Genomic DNA, 25,673 nt, shown 5'->3' with positions numbered 1-25,673 from the left:
GTCTAGGAGCAGTTTTCTTCAGTGTGAACTGTGCTGGAGTTTATCACGTGACCTTAATGGCATGTGTAGATGTACCCTATGCCATACAGCTGGCTATGACCCTGGAAAAAACTTTCTTTATATTTTGTCATCCAACAAAAAGATGTGTTTTATTTGGGGTGCGTTGTATGCAAGAAAATATGGTAATTTCCCTAGATTCACAATAAAACATTATTAATTTACCTACCAAAGACATAAGAGCAATGCAGATACAACACCAGAAAAAGGAAGAATGAAATGAAATAGAGGTACTGCTATATGCTATGTAAGAGAATCTCTTTTTTTAGACTTTGACATTACCCTCCTTCAGCTTCATGGAAGATCCCCTTGTTTTCATGTTACTTGGAGAGATTAAACAGTTTTCATTATGGCTTTCATAAATTTAGTTTACTTCATATCCTTTTAGCTATTCTTTTCCAGAAGGAAAATCTTACTGTCTGCAGTCTCTTGTCATGTATAAAATGACACTACGGGACCTTTCTTAGCCCCACTATAGCAAAGCACAACTCTGCAGCAACTTTCATTTAAAGGATACAACTGAGAAGAAACAACAAGCAGCAGTTTACCTAAACTGCTTTGTACTAAGTGTCAAATTAACCCAAACCTTTTCTATTCTAGTGAGAACTTCTTTAGTCTAGTCTGTAAGAAAATGGGTAATATAGGCCCTCAAGCTCTATATTTCTCAATGACATTGTTAGAACTCTTTTAAAACTGTTAAAAAGATTAATCAACAGCTGTGTGCTATGTTTGAGAGCGAATTTCCATGCTCTGCATGGGCAGACAGGGTTCTTTGGGTGAATCTGATATCTTTTATTAGACCAAATTAAATAGTTGGAGAACAATTTTTAAGCAAGCTTTCAGATTCAAACCCCCTTTCTTTTGTCCTAACCCAGTCACACAGATCAGCCCTGTTTCTTTGTAATACCTTATTTTGAAACACTATAGTAGGTTGGTTTTTGTTGATTTATATCATATCAAACAAGTATTAAAGACATGGCTTTGAGGTTGACCAATTTTATCTTCCCTATTGAATGCATTATTGATAAGAAACTAGTGATCTCAATTTCCCAGCTCACTGGACAGCTGGTAAGACCATTAACACTGAACTTTGCTTTCCATGGTTCAAGGGTGCCTGCCTGCCTATCAAAGAATAAGAGAACAGATTGATAATAAAACACATACCCTTCCCTTAAAAAGTGTGTTGACAATATATAAAGTTATTTGTAGGATTAACTCAGGAAGACATGTGAATCCCATGACTTCTTTAAAGTTAATTTTGTTTTCTTTAGTTTTGCTTTGTTCATTTATTAACATCGTAATTTTACCCTCACTTCTCATTAGCCAAGGCTTTTGGAGAGGTTCCCTAAAAACCCTCTGTTAGAAGTCCTTGTTTGATTTTATAGTTTTTTTGATGTGCAAATCTATGGAGCAGAAGCAAACATTCTGTCCAAGCCTGTTCTGAAAATGACCACAAGGCATTCTAAAGTAGTGACTGGAAACTTTGGGAACTATGGGTGGGAAAAACCTGGCTCTGGTTTGACAAAGGCTGGGGAGCTTCAGTGGTGTTCCTGGCAGCGGGGTCTTTGTGCTGGGGCTGGGCAGCTGTATGCTGCTGTCCCCATTTTAAACTCTGGGTTAGAGTCAGATGAATATTGTTTATATCTATTAGAAACTGTGTAATCCCAGGAAACATGAAACAGTATTTGGGTTGAGACTTCTATTTGGGAGCTACTAATTGTTTTTATCAAACAGTCATCTCAGTTAGGGAAGATAGGAAGATACAAATTTCTTCCAACCCGTGGAGGGCTACACTGACTACTGTAGCCTGCGTACACCTGAAGGTGTGCCCTGTCCTCAAATGGAAGGGATAGGTGGTCAGGCAGTTGTGCTGTGAGAGGGATCTGGTTGCCTCTGGATTAGTTCCCTCTATTTTTCCATAGAGCCAGGCCAGGACATATAACTTAACCATGTACAAGTTTATTAATATATATGCATAAATATAGATAAGACCCTTAAATGAATAGTAAATATTTACAATATGATTTTACATATACAACCACATTCGACAAACAACGGTCAGGAAAGGGTACCACCACTAGTGGCTATCGAGTCCCCACAGGTAAGTGACCAGTCCTAGAACAGGAAAATGAAGGTAAAGGCAAACAGTCAACACCCAGCACAGGTGAGTAATTGGGTCCTGGAACAGGTAAGCACAACAATATTCAAACACAAGCTATCAGCTGGTAACTGTTGACTGTTTAATGAAGGACATTCACCAGGAATCAATAGGTAAAGGTTAGACTCTTAAGCATCATGGAGAGTTTGATCATAATAACCTGAAATACAACAAAAGAGAGGTACCCAGCACCACTGGCATACCTGGGCTTCCCCTTTCAACTTTGAGGAGCCTTGCTGTGACTTTCCAGGGAGAAGAACAATGCCCGGGCCTTCCTACCTCTCATGGACCATGTCAGACACCTCTTAACCTGCAGCGACCTTTGTTAGTTCCCTCCTGAGGGTTCCCTTCCCTGTGGGAGAGCCCTTTTCCCAACAACCCATGACTCTTGGTGAGGCTGGGGCTATCTCCAGTTGTCCCAGTTTGGGGGCTTCTTCCAGGCAGGGGTGGTCCTCTGCTGTCCAGGCTCTCTCCCACTACATAGTGGGCTTGTGGCCCCATGCACTGTCACATGCACCACAAGGCTTGTCCTTCTGCCAAAGGTCGGAGGCCCTGGGGCTCAATCAGTTCTTGGGCCCCTGGGGGCTGACGCTGCCTGCATCAATTGCCTGGCTGTTGTGCAGGCCGGGGGCGAGCCGGGCCCGTCTTTGCGCACGCGGACTGTGGCCAGCAGCCCGGGCACGCGGGGTGGGAGAAAACCGCAGGGCGGTATGGTACGCGCGAGCTAAAATTAGTTACGGAGGCGTAGTGGTTGATTGAAAAGATTATTTACTTACACCCAAGATGGTCGTGGTGTAGGCTGGAGAGTTTTCCAGGTGCAGCTCCGCAGAATCCTCGTTGGAGGACTCTGACAAACTCGGTTCTTTGGCCCTGGAGTGGTTTAGGCTCCGCGGGTTCGGCAATTCTTTCCTCACAGAGTGGCTGAATCTCTGTGGGTTTTGTTCGGTTCCCAGGTCCCCCGGAGCTGTTAAGACTCCGTGGGTTCGAAAATTGGGTATATAGGATAGGGATACGTCTAGGATTGTGCTCAGCGACAGGGAGAGGCCAGAGGCTGTTTAGACCTCTGTTGCCTGCTTAAGAAAGGCGCGTTGGGTCCGCAAGGGTCCACATCGCTTAGAGATCTTCACACAGTGTGAAGTCTCCTCCTTCTGACGAGTTCTGTATCTCTCCAGGTTTCCTCTCTCTCCGACTTGGGCGGAAACTACCCAAGCCTTTTGTACGGCTAGCAAGCCAATAGCTAGCCGCCACGTGTGCCTACATTTAGAACCGGCCAATAATGTGGCGCAAATCTAAATACAAATGGCGGGAACTCCCTTGCACCATACATCTCTGAGATGCAAAAGAAATGCACCATGCAAAGAAGCTGCAAATTGGCGGGAAATCCCCTGTTGCACCAGAGTTCTCTCCCACGGCAGAGAACTCTACCATGCAAGGAAACTGTAAGTTTAGCGGGAACATAATTTAGCGTTGCTGAAGCACACACAAACAACAAATCACAACTTTGGGTTGTGACAGCTGTGTGCCAGGGAATGGGGACTCGAGCCACTTGAAAACGGCTCCCTGAGTTGCGATCCACTCCCGGATCCTCCATGCAGCGATCTCTGCCCTCCATGCAGCGATCCGCTCCGGGATCCTCCATGCAGCGATCCGTGCCCTGGTCGCTTGCCAGGGGTTGCAGACCTGAGCTGCCTCGAGTGGCTCCCAGGGTCTGAGCTCCATGGACCAATATGTGCACCAAATGGGGCTGAGGCATCAATCTCAGCAAGGGAGTCTTTGGGGCTATTTGGGGCACTGGCTCCACCTGCTGGGCAGCTCTTCGCAGCCCCTTCTTCCTTCTTCTTTGTCCCCCAATGCCTCTCTCTGCGTGCTGGGCACACAGCTCCTTTTATTCACTTCAGAGGCTCTGCCCCTGAAGTCTTGCCGGACCTGCAGAACGCAGACTTCAATAAGGTCCAGGACCCTTTACCCGATTGGTGGACAGGCTCCACCAAGCAAAACAAAGATTTTCTGAGGCTGTTCGGACTTACCAATTCAGCCCAGCTCGTCACACTACTATAGTCTCAACAATTGCTTATGGGGCTGACAAAATCCCAAACAGAAGAACAGTGAACTGTTAACAGCAGCAAGTATTTTAGAGGTAACACATAGGAGAGTGAACACACTAATGGGAATTACACCCTTTTAAAAAAAAGTATGTTAAAACACAAAGAGCCTGATTTTGTTCTTACCTCAGCATCAGGAACACGGACATTAATAGAATTACAAATTTTAAGTGGGAAAAGAACTGGTAGCAGTGTGCATGTATGCGTATATATATGTTAAAAGATTCTCAGTTCAAGAATTGCATTTTGTCTTTTTAGAGAACCAGCTTACATTTTAGAAGCCATACCTACCCTCAGTTCTTTGGGTTATTTCGTGATCAGAAAACAGAACTTAATAAACTGATTCTTTGATTGCATTCATTTTGATATTAAGAAATCTAGAGTACTAGGTGCAGTTTTGGACTCCACATTTTAAAGAGGACATGGATAAATTGAGAGGGTCCAGAGGTGGGCAACAAAAAATAATACAGGGCTTGGAAGGCAAGCTGTATGAAAGCATGAAATAAATAGGCATGTTCAGCTTGTAAAAAAGGAGGTTAAGAGGGGATAGGATAGCAGTCTTAAAATATCTAAAGGACTGCTATAAAGAGGGAGAATACTTTTTTTTTCCATTGCTGAAGAGAGCATAACTACCAATAGCTTGAAGTTGCATCTAATAAATTTAAATTTGATATCAGTAAAAACTTCTTCACTGTTTGAACAGCAAGGCAGTGGAATTGGCTGCCTGGGGAAGTTGTAGAATTTCCATCACTAGAGGTTCTCAAGAAGAGGATGGAGAAGCAGCAAAGAGCAATCTCTGAAGTCCATGATCCTGCCCCTTCCCTTCTCCAAACACCTGCAGATCACTGGGAGATCATAAGAACTCTACAGCCTAGAGAAGGTGGAGAGGACCACACTCAGCATGAGAATGAAGTGGAGCTCCACGAACATCTTAGTTGCAAATGATGATTAAAGCAAGAGGGATAAAGAAAAAGGAGTTCTGACCGTCCAGCTGGAGGTTGTGATGTGCGGAATTATGCTCAACGTCCCCATGCTGCAGAGCAGAATGAAAGATGTTTCATTTTTTTGATGCTTCTGGGTTTTGGTGGTTGCTTCATGGGGCCAAGAATGATTTTTTTTCTATCTCCTGTTGCTAAATGTGTCAGTTTTTTTCCACCTTCCTCAGAAGGTGAAGAATTGGGTATTGGCTGCAGCCAAGGTGGGGGATTTTGACTGGAGTGTGCTGGCACTCCTGCCAGGACTAAAACCAGGAGGTACCCAGTTAGAGAGTCTTACCTTTCTGCTCAGGGTCAAACCAATCACCACATTTGGGATTAGGAAGGAATTTTACCTTGGGGTCAGACTGGGACAGATTTTGAGTTCGTGGTTGTTTTTTTGCCACATGGCCCTCTTCACTGGATTGCTCAAGTGTATTTTAACAATCCTTGTAGCAGCAGGACAATGACAGCCCTCATCCCCCTGCTTTACTTGTGGCAGGTTAGGGTGCTTCTGGTGTCTTTGGATAATATGACTTCTCGCTGTGCAAAAGGGTTGACTACATAGTTTTAGGAACTGGCAAGACAAGAGCTTGTACGGGATGGTTTGGATAAGGATCATTCTGCCTCAAGCAGGGGGTTAGACTACATGAACTCCAGAGGTCCTTTCCAGGTCTACTTTTCTATTATTATAAAAATATTTTTGATAAGTGCTCTAAGCCTTCATTGTAAGATACTGAATTGAACTGTATTTCTCCAAATTTTTTCTGGAAAACAGTGGGTATGCATTTGTCCTTTAAGTTCCTTCCACAAAAGATTCTAGTTGCAATTATTACCAGTTCATTTAAGCTAAGGGTGTTAGGAAGGTGTCCAAGTACAAAACTGTTTTTCTAACATTAAACTTGGAATAGTTTAAGTGAAAACATTAGATTTATACTTACAGGTTCTCCTATACATTATCTGTCTTGAGTGAATCTGCTCCATTCAAAGATAATAGCATGGCATAAGGAAGCCTACAGAACCAATTGAAATTCACTTACTGTCTTACAAAACATATGATAGATGAACACGAATCCTCAAACATTTGCTCCTAACCTCTATTTTTCTTACACTGCTTTATTCAAGAGACTCAATATTCAATACTTCAAAAAGCAATTAAAAAAAAGCAGGCTTTCAGGTTGTTTGATTCTGTCCATAACATTAGAAAGTTGTGGAAAGGGTATCTGAAACCAGATATGAGCATTACATTATAGAATAATGTATTTTCTCAAACAGAATTATGCAATCTCAATTTTAGGACACAGGCTTTTCTTTTATTAAATTCAGGTTCTATAATAAACAGCAATTTGAGATAATATATTTAAGAAGATAAGCCTGAAAAAGTAAATGTCTCATAAAAATAAACAGCAAGAATGTCTCAGTACATGGATCTGCAACATGTATGAACAAGGTGCTTTTGCAGTGATTTCTTGCTACCCTTCTCCAAGGCCAGTTAAATACTGACAGCATGGTAAGTATTATCAAAACATCTGAGTGGACCCTAGGGTAGTAGGCCATTTCCTTGGGGAGAGAAAATAAGTGGACAGACATAACGTAGATTCTTTTCCGTCACTTAAAATTGTGCAGACATTGACAACTAGGTTTTTCAACAGTGATTTTGGATAACAAAAAAGAATGCGTGACTCCTACAGCTATACAAAATAGGTATATTAACAGTGAAATGTTTTCTGTAATTGATCTAGAATACTGCATTTTACCTAAATTCAGTACTATGTAGTAGGGCATAGTTTTGCTTTTATGGTAATGCTGGAGATGCAAGAGGGTGGGCATTCTATGGTTATAAAAATGTTAGTATGAAGACAGTTATACTAGCATTAAAATGCTTTGCCCATATAAGCTATATCTATATTAAACAGCTTGATGGCATAATTATTTGAGGGGATAGCTAGCAAACCTCTCTTGATGAAACTAGACCCAAGACACTGTTAGGCATTTGCATCACCCATCCACAAAAGTGATCATTTCTCTTTGGTCCTGCTACCTACAAAGGAGTCCTTCCCAGACTTCGCAGCTTACCAGGACAGTCATACTAATGTAACTCACTCCTTGAGACAAGTGTTTCCATTTCATGGGATATGCTATTAATTAGAGCTGTGCAAAGCTTCAGTCACTGATTCAATTCGGAGGAGACTCAGCCCAATTTGGTGGCCAAATCGTTGAATTCGAATCAAATCAGGAGACCCATTAATGTCTCTAAATTGGATTGGAAGCCTCCGATTTGATTCGGAGAGTTTCAACTATTCGGCCGTAGACAAAACTTTATATGTTCAAATGTATACTGAATATATTGCAGGGGTGTAGGCTGTAGCCGTGTTGGTCTAAGGACATAGGCAGACAAGGTTCCTTGGGTGAATCTGATATCTTTTATTAGACCAACCCAAATAGTTGGAGAACAGTTATTAAGCAAGCTTTCGAGTTCAAAAACCCTTCGTCAGGCTAAGGAAGTTTCAGCAGTTGGTGTGTGCTCTTCCTGGATGGAATGAAAAGTAAAGCAGCCAGAGGCTGGGCTGGGGAGTCAGTTGTCAGGCAGATTATAATGCGTCATATATCCAATGTCTATATTTAGTCCATGATTTTTAGTATCCAGGAGGTTGATGAAGTGGAGTTCATAGGCTCATCTCTGGGAAGTGTTTTGTAGGTTTCCTTTGAGGATCAGGACTGAGAGACTGGAGAGAGAGTGGTTTTCTTGTGGGAAATGTGCCCCCACAGGTAATTGCGTATTTCTGTCTTTGACAGATTTCCGGTGTGCGTTCATTCTGGTGCACAGTTGTTGTTTGGTCTCTCCTACATATTTTCCATCAGGGCATTTGGCTTCTTTACTTTTCATTCCATCCAGGAAGAGCACACACCAACTGCTGAAACTTCCTTAGCCTGACAAAGGGTTTTTGAACCCGAAAGCTTGCTTAATAACTATTCTCCAACTATTTGGGTTGGTCTAATAAAAGATATCAGATTCACCCACGGAACTTTGTCTACTGAATATATTGCTACTCAATAGTTCAGTTCTCAATTTTCAATAGAGAATCAGGAGCACTAAATAGAAAGACTTAAATTTTTTTATTTTACTTCCGCTTTTAATTCACCCTCCCTTCTTATTTCCTAATGCAAGAATTTATGCACAAACACACACACACACACACACACACACACACACACACACAGCCGCCCCTCCCATCAAATGGAGTTAGGTAAAAATTCTAGCAAGAAAGAGAAGACTAAATAATTCCTTTGTAGAACAAAAGGAAATGCAAAACTCTAGAATTCTTGGTTCAGAGATGATACCTTTTATTAGACCAACTAAGAAATTGCAAAAAAAAAAAAAGATCTTTTTCTGTATTTTGTAGATTAATATACATACAGAGTAAAGCTATTCTTAAACGTTTTCACCTCTCAAAGTTTGGCATGCTGTTCATTTAAGGCATTCTGTTCATTTTTAGAAATAGCACATTTGAAACCTGTTTTTACTGGAAAAAAATTCAGTTGTGAAATATTTCCCCTAGATACTGCAGTAAATCTGAAGTTAGGGCTTGATATAGCCTCGCTTTCTTTTTTTAGATACAACTTAATTAACCTATGTTCTGTGTAGAAAGTTTAACATATTATGCCTCGTATCCAATAAATTAAAGTGTGCAAATATACGTTTTTAATTTTTCCATTACTTTTAATTGAACAATCTTCATAGTGCTTTGACTTCCACAATTCAGTAGATATATGGTTATGAAATTTCAACCAAACAAATTTCCTATGCTCAAACTTCATAAAGTAGATCTAATTTTGTTTGTTTGCTGGAGAAAGCTGGGAGAGCTTTTCTCCCCTGCCATCAGCACTACTATGAGGAATTAAATTAATTTTAGGATATTTTCACTAGTATATTATCACATATTGTGACAATGATTAAATATAAAACACATACAAAGCTCACAATACTTTCAGAATCCCACGGTATTAAGAATGACTATCAGCCTTTTCTGAAATAACTGGTAAGAGTAGAGTGGGGAGGAAAGAAAATTAAAAAATGAAGATAAAGGGAAGACAAATAGTAAGTTACCAACATTTACAGCAAAAGACACAAAACAGACTTTTCATATCTGTGTAATTTTAATCTGTAGGGTCTTTTTGTATAAGATCCTGTGGACTTTTATAACTTGGAAAGTGCATTGTCACTGCATCATTTTTAAAATCAAACAATAATAGTGTTCAAAGCTCCTGCAGCTTCTTTTCACTTCAACTGTTGTACTGACTTAAAGGCAAAAGGACTGGGTTGCTCCATGCCAACTAAATATTCTAGAAGCAACAGGAAATATAATGCACTGATGTTGTGACAGCCCATCTCATAAGTTAGTACTGCACTGTGCATCCCTTAGAATAAAACATAACATAGCACAACCCTGGGGGGGGGGAGGGTTGTGGCGGGGAGAAGTCAGCATTGAAGCAAAGGCCAGGTGTAGATGAAACACAAGGTGTGCGTGCACAACACTTTAAAGCAGGCAAAATGCTTTTGCAGTGCTTTAATGCTGTAGGTGTTTGCATACCTTGGTGGCGTATTGTGCATTAATTCCAGTCACTGTGGGAAACTTGGTGGCATAATGCACCTTAAATTACTTGAGGCGCAGCCATGGGTGACTGGTGCCACCTTAGTCACATGCCCCACGCCCCCAGTGACTAGTCAGCAACCAAGGGTGGGGGGGTCCCCAACAGTTGATAGTGCCAAGTGGGAAATGGCTGTGGCGCTTCCAGAAGTGGCCACAGCACTTTGTCCAGCGCTCCCACTCCCCAGCTGGTGCTCACGGGGGGGGGGGGGGGGGGGGGGGACCAGTGCTCCTGCCTGCCCCCCCTGCCCATCGCCTAAGCAGGAAGCGTGGGTTGTCAGGGGGTGCACCAGCACTCTCATCCCCATGCACCTGCTACGTGTTGCCACTGGGCACAGCAAATTAAAACTGCTCCACCCAAGAAAAGCAGCAAGCCTGAATTCCATCCCCCACCAGAGCCTGCCTGCCTGCCTGAGCTGTACGGGGGCCTGGTGCTTCCCTCTGCAGCTGCAGTGCCCCCTGGGACCGCTCAAGCTCGGTGCCTGTGAGTTCTGCTAAAACATCAGCTCAAGAAAAGTTCAATGGAGGATTTATTTTAAGGGTCTTACTTTCTGAAAATAAGTTATTATCTATTGGTGGCCAGGCCAGTAATTAAGCAATAAAGTCATTTTATGCACAAGTTGTCCAACATAAATTTCCCATTTTAATTCTTACATTATAGTTTTACATTATATATAATCCAAAATGTATGGGTCCTGTACTAAGTTTTTTTTAATGTTTAAAAAATAAATATTCTAAAATCCATATATGCAAAAGCAGAACTGAATCTGCTATATTTGGTTTAATGGCTTTTTGATAACTCAGGCATGCAAGAAAGGGCTTAATTAACTAGATACAAAAATAAAATAACCATTATCTTCAGTAATATTATTTGAAGATCCTGTAATTCTGACAGACACTCCATCTTCCGGATGTTTCTTTTTATCATATGCACAGAAAGGATTATGACAGATAGCAACAATAGTAAGAAGAAGTATATGTGAAGTATGATTAAATGAAATGGGAATGATGCTGTAGGGTAGTCTCAAAGTCTGTAGCAGTAGCAACAGCCTGAAGTTAAATTTACAAAGCAGAGGTTGTCCTAGGACTACAGACCTCAGAAGATTAACTGCTACTGCACATTAGGTGAAAAATCATTTTAGAGCATGCAATTAATAAAATAAAGATTATGCTCGTCTAGAGGTTGACTGAGAATTTTAAGAACATAGCAAGGTCCACCCACTGACCTCTATTCTGAGTCAAATATTGAAGTTAAATGTTAAAACCCCATGGCAGGAAGTGCCACAATTACATTTTTTAGCATTTGTTCTAATGTACTACTTCTACTTTATTTGAACGTCATTGTCTCCTAGCACCTGTACTATAGGGACTAAACTTATGGAAGAGAGACCTCATGAATTTAAAAATACGCTAAACTGATAAATTCTACATTCTTTTTTCCAGGTTCAATAAATCTAAAAGTTGTTTTTATAAGTGAATAAATATCAAGACAGCATGAATATCATGAAATCATTTCAAAATTGCCATGAAACGAGAAATACCAGAGAGGTACCAGAGTGATATTATGCATAGACTCTGAACGTAAAATAACGTCAATAGTAGAAAAAGTTTCGCTCTCCTGTAGTAAGAACCTAAATTGGATAGTACTCTTCTTCCTTGAATAAGATTCTCTAATTTAGCATATAGTTGACTTGGATAGCTACAGAAAAATATAGTGAAGATGATTTATTTGATTTTTAACTTTAATTATATAAAAGAAATACCAATGGATAAATATGAGATAAATACATCTGTTAATGATCTATTCCTTTGAATGAAGGGTAATTTAAGGGATTAGCTCTTCCTGATTCAAGAGGCCAAACACAGTTTGTCTGTTTTACCTAATCTACATTTTCTCACTGTAGTTAGGGAAGACTCCTGGTTTTCAAGGTCAAATGCAATGATTTTTTCTCTAACACTGCTCTAGAAATTTTCAGTAGGGGAAGTTTACAGTCTTTGTACAATCATACTCAACTTTATTGTGGACTGATATTTTTAAGAACTGAACTAATTACATGTGTGTAATTAGTCTTGTACACTGCACAAGATTTCCCTTATATAAATGCAGTGTTAGCAAAGCTGCTTCATGGCATTAGTTTAGGAAAATCCAACTTTACAGGCTACAAAAAGGAGTTGTATTTGACACTTCTGTAAACCATGTTAAAAAGTTTTAATTTTTGTGGGCATCACAAGCAAATTCAATCTCTATTTCCAATTACCTTCACTGCCCTACTGCAATCCATTGAGCCTCTATTATGGCCTGGTGCCCCCCCCCCCCCCCCGTGTCCAGCCCCAGGGCCCCCCCCATGACCCCCCTACCCCTGCATCCAGCCTTGTGCACCCCCCCATCACCTCTTCCCTACAACCAGCTCTGCACGCCCCTCCACCCTCTGCTGCTCCACCCTGTGCCAGCAGTAGCTCCCAGGAACAGGGAGGGAAGGGAGCTTGCAGCCGCTGCCACCCAGTGACATGCAACATGCCCTGCCTCCCCTCCCTCCCTCCCTGCCGCTTCCCCCCTCTGCCAGCTGTTGTTGGGCCTGAGTGGTGGCAGCAGCGGGGCTGGGGGAGGCAGTGGGTTCCTCACTCTTTCTCTCTGTAACATGCCCTTGCAGCCAATCAGCACGCGCCCCCTCAGTGGCGCATGCACAGTTGGCCCGGAGCATTATGGACAGACAGACAGACAGACAGACTAAGGCTTTTATTATATTAGAATAATTTTTAATGGATCAAGCCAATTAGAGAGAGAGCTCCAAAGGAGGTCATAACCACTGTTTATTGATCCTAATTGTCCTAGTATATTACTTTATGTTGTCCGAGTTAAAATGCATTTTCTATCCAGTTGCTACTATTCCATTGCATTCAGTGTTTGTATGAATGTAGTAGCTAGGGATACAATTAATGATTCAAGCTACATTCTTCTTATACATTTGGGCAGTACCAGCAAAAGACAGCTCTCACCCCCCAAGATGGGGAATGCTACCCTTTGAATAGCTGTAGAACTGTTAAATAAAGAAGGCCAAAATTTCTGAAGTGGAGCCAAGAGATCACTTGGGTTCAAAGTGATAGCTGAAGATCTTTATCAGTTCAAGGATTTTAAATTCACATGAGGTGCTTCTACAAAAACACCACATGCACATGAGCACTGGAAAAGCAAAGAAAGGAAAATATTTTTTGTCTTGGAAAAAAAAAAACAGAGAGTGAGTGAGAAAGGACAAAACAAATCTAAGCAGGGTGAAGAAGGAAAGCACTCAGGAGCAGGGAGGAAGCTCAGGAACTGACAATTATTTTGTTCACAGGGGATTAGATTGAGAGGAAAGGGGAAATGATGGAAGAAAATAAAAGAGAAAAATATCAGAAAGGCAGGTAAAACATCTAGAATATGCTAAGACAAGTTCAGCTTTAAAAGTGTATTCTATTTTTAGCATCATATTATTTGGAGGGGCTTGAAAAGAAGAAAAGAACTGTTGAATGGCACCAATTCTCAAGTGGTGCTTAGGCTTTGTTTATACTTAGAAGGGTCTACCAGCACAGGAAAAGCCAAGAGAGCTATACAGCCAACCTCCTCAGTGGAGATAAAGAGTTCTTTTGCCAGTATAAACTACTTCTGACATAGCTTGAAAAAAAAAGTGTCCCATATGGAATGAGCCACACTAGGAAAAATAAATGTTTGCTGATATGACTCCACCTACATAGGGCACAGAAAAGGGGCATCTGCTGTTCTAGCTACATCATTTTTTTATATATACCTAAACAATCTTTCTAGTGCAGAATGGGCCCTGGACATTAGAGCGACAGGCACATTAGAGATGACTTTAAAATAGGTAACATTTTGTATTGTAAAGATTTAGAGGACAGGTAATGTATTTCCCCATTAAACTTCAAATTCTGAAATGAACTACTTTTCTTCAAAAGAGAAGATACTTAATAGTAAAAAAGAATAACTAGCTACTTGAAAACCTTGTTAAAAATAGTAAGGCAGTTGAAAACAAGGGATTTAATAGTGCCAAGAAGAGATGAACATAAATACAGAAACAGGAAGAAAACTATAAATAGCAGTTGAGACTGATAAAATTCATCATATAAAGAGATTTTGTTTTCCTTGTGAGACGTCAGGTAGAGATAAGAGAATCCAATTAGAAGAGGATAAAGACTCAAAGCCACAAAAGCAAAAATACAGCAATGGAAAAAGAATTCAGGAAGATCCGATTAACTAGTTATATAGGAAAAAAATCAAACTGCTAAGTGAAAACTTCTGTAATACCTAAGCCACCACTTTTGTTATAAATCTATTCATGTAGGTTCAGTGATACTCTTCCACATCAACCACATAACCTTGTGGTTAAAATCTACTGGACTGAGACTTGGAGATGTGTTTTAATTGCTCTGCTATTTTTAATGAAAAAAGCAAAAATTAGCAAGCTTAATTTCAACTCATCGATTTATTTTTAGACACATACATGTAATGCAAATGAAACTGCTATCTGTTTTGTGCAAGGTGATCCACAGGCCATACCTATGAAGCCTAAAATGCCACCACAATGTATTTAGCTATTCTCCACCATATGGTTCTAGCCCACTCTATGCTTTCTGCATAGTCTTTTGTGGGGAACTTAACATGTACAAATACAATATATTAGAAATCATAGAAAAGGTAGCACTGGAAGAGACTTTAGGAAGTCATCTAATCCAGCCCTGCTCAAGGCAGGATCATCTCTAAGCCGTCCTAAAAAAGTGTTTGCCTACTGTGTTCTTTAAACCTTCCAAGGATGGAGATTCCACATCCTCTCTAGGTAGCCTATTCCAGTGCTTAACCATTCTCTTGGTGAGAAAGCAAATTCTTCCCATTATCCAATCTAAATATTCCCTGTTGGAATTTAAGACTCTTGCTTCTTGTCTTGTTTTCTGCGGCCACATAGAATATTCTCTCTCTCTATTTCTGCATCCAAGTAATTAACAAAGCTGTTAAACAGCTTCAGACACAGCAGGTCACTGTGGAACTTTATTTGACACTTCTTGCCATTTTGAAATCAATACATTTATAGTAACCCTCTGCTGGTAGTTATTTAGCTAATTATATGTCCACCTAACAGTTATTCTATCTAGCATATGTTTACCTTTGAAACTCCATGGGTGCGTCCAGACGAGCACACACATATGTCTTGCAGCATCTCAAACCCCTTTGAAACGCTGCAAGAGGCATGTGCGGGAACAAAAAAATGTTCCCTGTGCTGCACGTTTGCAGCACAGGGCCAAATTAGATTCCAGGATAGGGGTCAAAAAAACCCAAACCCAACACTCTGCAGAACAGCGGGGCAAGGCATGGTCCCAGACCATGCCTGGAGGCAACACAGGAGTCAGTCCTCCAGGAAAGACTGAGCATCCAGCCAGAGCGTCTCTGTGGTGCTCCTGCTGCCCCAGACACTGTCAAAGGTAAGTTAGGGAATGGGGTGGGTGGGTTTATGGGTGTGGGTGAAGAGTGGCAGGGGGATGTCGGGAGTAGAGGGGCTTCTTGGGGGCTATGGGGAGTGGAGGGGGTGTTGGGATGTCCCAGTGGGTAGGGATGTGGAGGGGCTCGAGTGGGGACTGCCACACACATGCCCCCCCATCCAGCCCCCATGGCACCGGTGGCAGCAGGCAGCGTGACTGGCTCTGCTGCAGGCACTGAGGGCTGTGCCACGGTACTGTGTGACCTGGGCTCTTACATGCTGAATGGACCCGGCCTGGCCTGCTAGCGCAAAGCCTTGGATGGGCCGGGCCTGGCCCATTCAGCATGTAGGAGTCTGGCTTACACAGCGCCGTGTCACTGTCCACCTACGTCTGCAGCAAAGTCACAGCCACACTGCCTGCTGCCACCAGCACTGCTGGGGCTAGGTTGGGGGGCAGGCATGTGGCAGCCTGTGCAGGGCAGCAAGTGGCTGGAGCTGGTGGTGCACAGTAGCTGTGATGGAGCTGGCAGCGCATGGCAGGACCTGGCCTGGCCCAATTCACTAGTCAAGCTTTGCGGGCTGGTGGGGCTTGTTTTCCATGAGGCTCAGGTGTGCCTTCGCCTCATGGAAAACTCGTGCTGCCAGCCTGATCTGGCCCAGGCCGTGCAGGTGGTCCCATGGCAGCAGGACCTGGCACGGCGCGCAGGGACTACTACAACCTGAGCCAAGTCAGGTCCAAGTCAGGTCCTGTCGCCGTGGGACCAGGCTGGCCTGGCAGTGTGAGTGGCCCCAGTGCCAGCAGGACCCGGCTTGACTCAGCGCGTGGTCCCTGCTGGCACACAGTCCCTGCTGCAGGAGGTAAGTTATGGGCCATGCGTGGGAGGAAATATGGCCCTGCAGGGTACCTGGGACCCTGTGGGGAATAGGGGCTGTGGCCCTCCGGGGGGGGGGGGGGGGCAGCCCATGGGCTGTGTGTGGGGGGCTGCACCCTGTGGGGGCCACGGGACCTACCTCTCCTGAGCAGCCCCCCCACAAGGTCTCTCCACACCCACAGTCCCCCTGCAATCATCCCACACCTACCCACACACCCACCCACATCCCTCCACATCCACCCACCTTCCTGCAAACCCCACATCCCATTACATACCCATCATGTGTGAAGAAAACCAAAAGCACACATTAACACATGCAGATATTTAGTATGTATTTTATCAAGATGATAGAGACACTGGTAGGCTTCTAAATTGCTTTAACATTGTAAATATACTGATAAAGCATTGCCCAACTGATTGATATCTGTGTGTGTGTGTGTGTGTGTGTGTGTGTGTGTGTGTGTAAAGTGGTCTTTTGTTCTAATTGTGGATTTTGGTGTATTTTAAAAAATTGATTTTGGATGCTGCTGCAGCAGTCTAGCTGACACAAGGGGTAGTGTTCCCAGATACCAACTGGCCAGGCCCCAGAAGCTCCTGCTTATTTGTCCATCAGATTACAGGTGCTGGCCCCAGGCTCTAGCTCCCCCTTGCTGCAGATCCGGGAGGAGTCAGGCAGGGTTATTTTGTCCCAAGTGGCACAATACGTGCAGAGTCATTTTGCCCCATACCAAAGTGTATGTCTGGGCACGTGCACTGAGGCAAAAATCCCTGGCTCAAATTTGCACTGTTTCTAAATGAGCTGCTAAGTGCATGTGCCTGAATGTGTGGATGAGCCCCATTGGACACTTGGCCAAAAGCCTTATTAAGATCTAGATATGCTATGTCCACTGCATTCCTTTTACTTGTCACAGGAAAGGCTTGGCATTTGTTCTTAATAATCCATGGTGGGTACTAGTTATCATTCTCTTTCTCCTCCAGATGTTTACAAACTGACTGTTATATAATTTACCCTTCCCAAGTATTGCCCGACAGGTCATTAATTTCCTGGCTCCTCCTCTTCCCCTTTCTTCCAAGACGAGTACTCAGCAGAAATCTGGGACTTGGCTTGTCATCCATGACTGCAGACTTAATAATGTATGTGCCAGTTTTGTGTGTACAGCTCCCTACATTTCATTTAAGAAAACCAAACCACTGAAGATAAATCTTATCCTGTGGTATGGTGTTTATGTCCTTTAGCTCATCAGGAGAGTTGGCACTGTTAAGTTCACCACCGAAACTCCTGCTACTTGAGCTAAGAGAATAAATGATAGCAGCAGGAGATTGGATTTCATAGATATTCTCCCATAGTGGAGGAAAGGCAATGCTCTGGAACAGAGAACTTCTTTATAGATGCTGTGCTACATGCTCCAGTGGTCAGACTTTTCCATTCATTTCCCCTACACCTGATCCCATCTGCCATTTGTTCTCCCACCTGATCCAGTCCTGTCCTTTACAAGCATCCAAGTCCTCCTCCCAGCCCTAATTCACCTCGTCTAGTCAGTTCCAATCTCTACTCCTCCTCCAGCAAGTTTGTTTTCCCAGACTCATTATCCCAGTTGCAGTCTCCTTATCCAGTCAGTCTCAGTTCTTCTCTCCTGACCAGCTCCAGTAGTTCTCAGTGCCAATATTCCTCTTAGACTCCTTATTCAATTTCAGTACCTGTGCCCATTTACCAAATCTTCTTCCAGTGGTTTTTAGTTCCCACCACTCCAGTTTACTGTTACAATCTTGTCAGATTAAGTACCAAAACATTAATTTTATGAGTATTTTATTGCCCTTGATGAGAATTCACCATCCAGTGCAAGGTGGTGAAAGCCTCCAGCAAGGCAGCAGCCCTCGACTTCAGGAGGGCGGACTTTAAAGAGGTGAGAAAACTAGTGGGGGAAGCACTGAGGTCCCAGAGCAGGAGGGAGTTAAGTGTCCAGGAGGAGTGCTCATTCCTTGAGGAGGCAATCCTCCAAGTTCAAAGGGAAGTAACTCCTACATGAGTCAAAGGGGGCAAGAGGGCGCAAAGGCCCCCATGGCTCACCAAAAGCATTTGGGAACGTCTCCAAAAAAAAAAGGGGGGGGGCGTACACCTGTTGGAAGGGAGGGGCCATCACAACAGAGGGCTATACCTCAGTAGCTCGGGAATGTAGGGGGGCGGTCAGGAAGGCCAAGGAGGAAATGGAGCTGGGACTAGCGACCCAGATCAAGGACAACAAGAAGTCCTTTTTCAAATACATAGGGGGGCAAAAGAAGGTGCCAGGTAACGTGGGGCCTCTGCAGGACACGCTAGGAAACCTGGTCATCTCACCTGATGGTAAAGCTGACATATTCAACAATTTCTTTGCCTCCATATTTCTGAGGAAGGACCCGGATATCTCCCCAGTGGCACCCCCGAGGGCCCTGTGGGTGGCACACCCAGGCCTAGGGTTAATGAGGACCTTGTCAGGGTCTGGAGGGACTAGATGTATTTAAATCCACAGGTCCTGATGATCTCTACCCCAGAGTGCTGAAGGAACTAGCAGGATTCATTGCGGGACCTCTGGCACAGCTCTATGAGCACTCGTGGCTCTGGCAATGTGCCGGAGGACTGGAAAAGGGCCAACGTGGTCCCCCATCTTCAAAAAAGGGAGGAAGGAGGACCCAAGAAACTATAGGCCCTTGAGTCTTACCTCGGTCCTGGGGAAGCTTTTCAAAAGAATTATCTTGGCACATGTCCAGGAAGGGCCAGCAGGGGAGGTTATGCTCAGGGGCAACCAGCATGGGTTCATTAGGGGCAGGTCTTGTTAAACCAACCCGGTGGCCTTCTATGACCAGATCAGCAAGTCCCTGGATGCAGGTGTCACAGTGGATATAGTCTTTCTGGACTTCAGGAAGGCTTTTGACATGGTCTCTCACCCCATTCTCAGTAAGAAACTAGGAGACAGTGGTGTTGATGCCTACACGGTCAGATGGGTCACTAACTGGCTGGAGGGCCGCACCCAGAGGGCAGTGGTGGATGGGTCTTATTCGACCTGGAGGGATGTGGGCAGTGGGGTTCCCCAGGGCTCGGTCCTTGGGCCTGCACTGTACAACATCTTCATCAGTGACTTGGGCGAGGGGGTAGAAAGCACCCTGTTCAAATTCGCAGATGACACTAAGATGTGGGGGGAAGTGGGTATGCTAGTAGAAAGGAACAGGCTGCAAGCAGACCTAGACAGGTTACAGGGGTGGGCCGATGAGAACAGGATGGGGTTCAACACTGACAAATGCAGGGTAATACACCTGGGGAGGAGGAACCAGCGGCACACCTACAGGCTGGGGAACTCCCTTCTCGCCAGTGTCGAGACAGAGAAGGATCTAAGAGTCATCATTGATGCCACAATGAACATGGGCCGACAAAGTGGGGACGTGATCAGGAAGGCCAACCATACCTTGTCGGGCATCCGCAGATGCATCTCAAGCAGGTCCAAGGAGGTGATCCTCCCCCTCTATGCAGCACTGGTCAGGCCACAGCTGGAGTACTGTGTCCAGTTCTGGGCGCTGCACTTCAGGAGGGATGTGGCCAATATGGAGAGGGTCCAAAGGAGGGCCACCCGCATGATCAGGGGTCAGCAGGGCAGGCCCTACGAAGAGAGGCTGAGGGATCTGAACCTGTTCAGCCTCCAAAAGAGAAGGCTGAGAGAGGATCTAGTGGCAGTCTACAAACTAGTCAAGGGGGACCAGCAGGCATTGGGAGAGTCCCTGTTCCCCCGAGCACTCCCGGGAGTTACAAGAAACAACAGACACAAGCTAGCGGAGGGTAGTTTCAGGCTAGACATTAGGAGGCGCTATTTCACTGTCAGGGCGGCTAGGACCTGGAACCAACTTTCAAAAGAAGTGGTGCTGGCTCCTACCCTGGGGGGGGGGTCTTTAAAAAAAGGCTGGACAAACTTCTGGCCGGGGTCGTTTGACCCCAGTACTCTTTCCTGCCATGGCAGGGGGTCAGACTAGATGATCTCCTCAGGTCCTTTCCGACCCTATGAAACTAAGATAAAGGGTAAATATTCAATCTGTCTCTCATCTGTGCCAGGTAACTGTCATTCCTCCCTTCAGAAAAAATGTGCTCCTCATTTTGGAGACAGAAAAAGCCTGCAAGACCCTTGCTCAAAAAATCATCTTTTGACACTGACAGGTTTTCCAACTATCGATCCATATCAAATCTTGTCTTTTTTGGGGAAAGTTAAAAGGTTGTAGGAGGTAGATCCAGTGTTGCCTGGATCTCTCAAGTGTTCTTGACCATTGCTCTTTGTCTGAAGTACGCTGGCTGCACTGACTGGTGCCCTTTTTCTGATAGTGGAGACCTCTTGTGGATAGATTTTAGTCAGTATAGATGTCGTGACAAATGAATAATTTTACAGAGAAAATGAAGCAATTGACCATCTTTTTTCATATGGGAATTTCACAGAATCCATTTTATCATAATTTACTCATTTCATCATTTTGTTCAAAACACTCAGGAAATTTATTTGTGATCTGAGCTATAGTCTTCTACATATATATAGGACCCAGCTTTACCTCCCAATCTCACTTAGCACACTTGAGGTATTTGAATAGCTTAGTGCTGTGCTAAACAGGAGCTCAAAGCAATTAAGTCTATATGAAACAAGCCAAGCAAGATTTAGGATAATATTTAAAAATTTGGGAGAAGATCGAGAATTAATCAGGAAAGGTTGTTTAAAGTTTCTTTCATGAAGTAAGAGGAAACATAGAAAGGCATCCTGTTAGATAGCTAGGGAGTGTCACTAGCTGGAAGTGCTTTTTTCAAATTTGGTTTTACATTGGCATCTCCAGCTTTCTCTCTCAGGTGCAAGCCTTAATGCAGCTATCACTGTCTTTTTTTAACCTCCATGTAAATGCGCAAAGTGTTACGTTGGAGTATCATCAAAAACTCCATCAAATAGAACCTGGGTGATGGCCTTTGTTGTTTACCAGTTTCATGCAGGGACCACATTACCTCCAGGCTCAAAAATAACTATGTTGACTTCTAACTTATTCCTGAATATAATTCAAGGTATTGCTTCTGACCTAAGACATGACTGGTCTGGACCCTAGCTATAAGACACCACTCTTGCCCCTTTGATAACTCAACCACTGGGATTAGCATAGCCATTCAGTGTAATAAATTCCAGTTTTATCTATGAAGCAGAATTTAACTCCAAAAGTTGTCTACTTTCTTGGTCCAATGTAGCTCAAGGCTGTAGATCTTCGGGACACATAAAAATATATCTTTTCCCCTACGTCATACAAAAAACTAGAACTCTTGGTTACAAAATGATACCTTTTAGACCAACTGGGAAATTGCAAGAAAATTGTTCAAGTAAAGGACAATTTTCTTGCAATTTCCTAGTTGGTCTAATAAAAGGTATCATTCTGGAACTAAGTTTTTTGTATGTCTTTTTGTCTCAGACCAATACGGCTATCAAGTACATCTCTTTTCCCCTATGCTTTTTTTGAATAAGATATATAGGTAGGAAGATGTATATACTGGCAGTACTGGAGTACATAGAGTAGAGACTCTTTTTTTTAATGCATTTATAAGTAAGCTTAAGAGTACATAGGGAGCTACATTTTAGAACGTAGTATTAAAAAAAGATATTTAGAAAAGATGTTTTTGTAACTGAATCAGTTGTTTTGCAAGACTAGCATTACAAGTCTCCCAGGAGAATCTACTGGACCCTAGGGATGTATGATTCCTTTCCAGCAAACACAAATAAATCAAAAACAAGTGATATTGATCCATGGATTGTAGGTATGTGACAGGCTTACCATTAAGAAAACAGAGAAGTGAAAAAGTAATTTAAGTTAGCATGCAGTTAGAAATTCGAAAATTTTTATCTTGACAAACTATCCCTTATTATTTTACTACATATTGTACATATTGATACATTCATTAATGCACCTTTGCTACTGACCATGATGTTTACAGTAGCTAGGCTAATACGCAGTAGCAAAGGCAAATGTTTTTGTGACAACGCACAGTAGACTAATTCAACTGTGCATTAGCACAGTTTTTGTCGTGATGTGCTAATGCACAGTAGAACAGTCCACTGTGCATTCAGGTGTCTCGTGTAGACGCACCCATTGAGACCAAGTGCCAGTAAGATTATGTACGGTCAGGTTTAAGGGAGTTTTTTTTTTTTTTTTGTCTAGACCCAGAAGCAAAACAGCCAAAATCTGATCCACTCCATGCCAGATGCACATAAATCAGGGACATCACTGCTGTCCTGGTGCAAAGTCAACTTCCAGGACAGGTGAGCAAGTGATAAATATACGAGACAGGAGAGAAAGCTCTTCAGTAAAGTCTGCCACAGTTTTAATTTGAAAACCTCACCGCTTGCCTTTCCAAAAAGAGCATTTTGGTGCCAAAATAAGCCACAGGGCATTGAGACAGAGAGCTCTTCTCCCAGCAGCAGTGCTAAAGGATGTCATGACAGCAACTCAAGGATGGCGCCAACTACTGCCTGCTCTTTGGCGACTACTCGCCCCCGCTCTGTCCCTGATGCTGGGCAGATGAGGTACCCAACAGAGAGCACGAGACCGGTGTGTGGAAGGGTTTATGAGAGCCGATGGCTGTCGGGGCTAGCTCGTGGACCAGCGCGGGAGCCAAGCGCGGGTCACTGCTCAGACAGCAGGGCCAGGAGACGCTGCAGTGACCACGGCTAACCCCGCGCCCGCGGCCCCCCCCAAGGCCCGGCCGGGGCGCGCGGGAGGCGACACTTACTGCAGGAAGGCGCGGAACTCGGCGGGCTCGAAGCGCTGCAGCGTCACGGTCTCGTGGCGGCCGAGGTGCCGCGGCGCCTTCCCCGCGCTGCCCAGGAAGAAAGCGGGGGCCCGGGCCAGCAGCACCGCGCGGTGCGCGCCGAACCGCGCCGGCCCCACGCGGAACGTCACGTCGGCGCCCGCTTCGTCGGCCAGGAGCCTGCGGGGACAGAGGCGGCGGCGTCATCCTGCGCCCAGGGCCCGCGCGCGGCTGCTCGGCCCGGCCCGGCCCGACCCGGCCGCGGGGAGCGCGCACGGGCTTCCCCCACTCCGTTCCGCTCCGCTCCTACCTGTCCAAGTCCCGCCGGAGCTGCTCGGCCACCGCCTCCTTCAGGCGCTGCCGCTCCCACGCGCCCCTCCCGCCGCCTCCTGCCGCGGCCGTTCCGGGGCCCCTCGGGGAGGCGCCCTGCCCGCACCGCGCCATGCGCCGGCCGGCCCCGCGGGAGCTGCTGCGGCGGCGCCGGGGCTCTCTATTGACAGACGCTCCCTTAGCCGCCGCAACTCGGAGTCTCGGCACAACGGAGCCTCCCGGGGACGCTCTCAAAAGAGCCAGCCCTAGCCAGGCACAAGCCCAGCCCTGCCCCTCCTCCTCTAGGGCAGCCCGCCAATCACAGCGGCGCGTGCCCTGCCTCCCCTGGAACAGCCCGCCAATCGCCGTGGCTCCTGCCCCGCCCCCAACTTGTTTACCTGCCTGGCGCGTGGCGAGGAGCCGGCGTGCGCTTGTGCGCCAGCCCGGCCATGGAGGGGTTAATTGCTGGGGAGCGGCGGCTGGTGCGGGGACACGAGCCCGCCCCGGGCAGCGCCCCCTGGTGGCCGGCGTGTGCAGGGCAGCCCGGCTGTGGCCTGCGCGGGCAGGGCCTGTGCGGAGCGAGGCGCTGCTGCCCGGCTGCCCGCGGGACTGGGTTGTGCAGAGAGAACTGAAGCCAGGCCTTCGGGCTTTTCTTTGTACCAGATACCGAATCGTCTGTTTATTTTATGGGGCCCACTGCCCCCCCTCCCTGTGTAAAGCTGCAGCCCTAGGTCAGCCCAGCCACACAGAGCCTGGCAGGTGGAGGCTCCTTGTGGGGGTGTTTGGAAAGACCAGAAGAATTAAGTCCTTTTAAAACTCTTCATGCCTGTACATGCCAGGCCCCACATCTGCCTTGTCCCTGCATTGTAGGGAGAGACCTGATACACAAGGCAGTTGAAGCCTCACACACCAACTGCAGATGCTTCCTCAGCCTGATGAAGGGTTTTTAAACCTGAAAGCTTGCTAAGAAAGACATTTCCAACTATTTAGTTGGTCTAGTAAAAGATACCAGATTTACCCAAAGAACCTTGTCTGCCTCTGTTCAGCAACATGCTCAAACAGATGCTTAACATTACAGGCAAGCTTTCATTTTAATTGAAGGTCTCCTTAGTCACAGGCTGATGCCTTGATCACAAATGTGTCCTTTGTTCTTCAGGTCTCCACATGGCAACACATTTAAACAGGTGTTTAAGCCTATTGCTATTCAGCAGAGCACATGGGAAACTTTAGGTGCGCGCCAAAGCCCCATGGGTAGATGTTGAAATCGAGGATTTAACCATTATCATGTAGCATGCTTTGTAGAATAGAGATGGACTCAACATGAGACTTTGTTTCACGTATAGAGTTCTGCAGTAATAGAAAGATGCTATTTGGACTGTGTCACCGTGGATCTTTATTTTAAGTGAGGGGTGTCAAGATACAGTCCATGCTACTTGTGGAAGTTAGCCTGAGGCACAAACATGTCTTGTCTCATACGGAACTATGAAAATCCTTAGGGTGGCCTTGCATCTGGGGTCCAGGGAACAGAAGCCCAGTACTGAGAGTACTTCTGAATATTATTTTAAACAAAATGTACCTACTGTATCTTTTAACCATCAATAGAAATGTGCCTCAGTGTGAAAGATTCACATCAAACTCAAGCATGATTTCTTTGGGGAGCAAAGAAAGCCGATTTATTTGATCCTTTAGAGAGAATGGATCTGAAAATGTTGAAGGAAGGGATGGACAAGAACAAGCCCTTTTTGTACTTGTTTTGATCTTGTCAGTGAGCTACAGTACTACATCATCTTGACATAAAATAAATGTAAAAGAACAAGTACATGAGAAGAGAGAGGCCACCAGAGAATCCAGCAAAAATGGATATAATATCATTACTGTAGTTCAAAACAGCATCTGGGCTTCTTCCTGCTCACCACTAATACAAAATGGATGGCATAAACAGCCTTTCTTTAGATTTTTTTTCTGTTGCAATAAAACATACAGTACGCTTTTTTTTGTTGCAATGAAATGTACAGTACGCTTAATGATAAATTTAATTAATTAAAAAAACTAGCTCTTAACCCAAAAGACTAGGATATGCCTTGGGAACATTTACAATACATTGGTATCTATTCAGTGTCAGGCAAATGCAGAGCAGATGAGTTTAGCATTAACCTTGTCCTCTCAATTCATAATGGCCATTGATTAGAAGGCCAATTTTCCCTAAAACATTTTCAATATAAAGTTTCTTAGAAGACAAATTATTTTCTATATTGAAAAGAGGTTTCAGGTGCCCAATGAACACAATTTTATGATCTTAAAAA

General features: G+C 44.5%; 1 protein-coding gene across 1 annotated transcript in view; it reads right to left on the bottom strand.

Annotated features, from left to right (window-relative positions):
• Window positions 1-23,611, bottom strand: part of BTBD8 (BTB domain containing 8) — a 74,162-nt gene extending 50,551 nt beyond the window's left edge. The window contains exons 1-2 of the mRNA XM_006275080.4: window positions 23,372-23,611; window positions 23,044-23,241 (exon numbers count right to left, since the gene is read on the bottom strand). Coding sequence (XP_006275142.3) covers window positions 23,044-23,241; window positions 23,372-23,505 — 332 coding nt within the window. The 5' untranslated portion in view covers window positions 23,506-23,611. The remainder of the gene's footprint in view (window positions 1-23,043; window positions 23,242-23,371) is intronic.
• Window positions 23,612-25,673: the final 2,062 nt, after the last annotated feature.

Source organism: Alligator mississippiensis, chromosome 5 (assembly GCF_030867095.1).
Source record: "Alligator mississippiensis isolate rAllMis1 chromosome 5, rAllMis1, whole genome shotgun sequence".
Classification (NCBI taxonomy): Eukaryota; Metazoa; Chordata; order Crocodylia; family Alligatoridae; genus Alligator; species Alligator mississippiensis.
The sequence above is the reverse complement of the archived record's forward strand: the minus strand, read 5'-3'. Positions and strand labels throughout refer to the sequence as shown.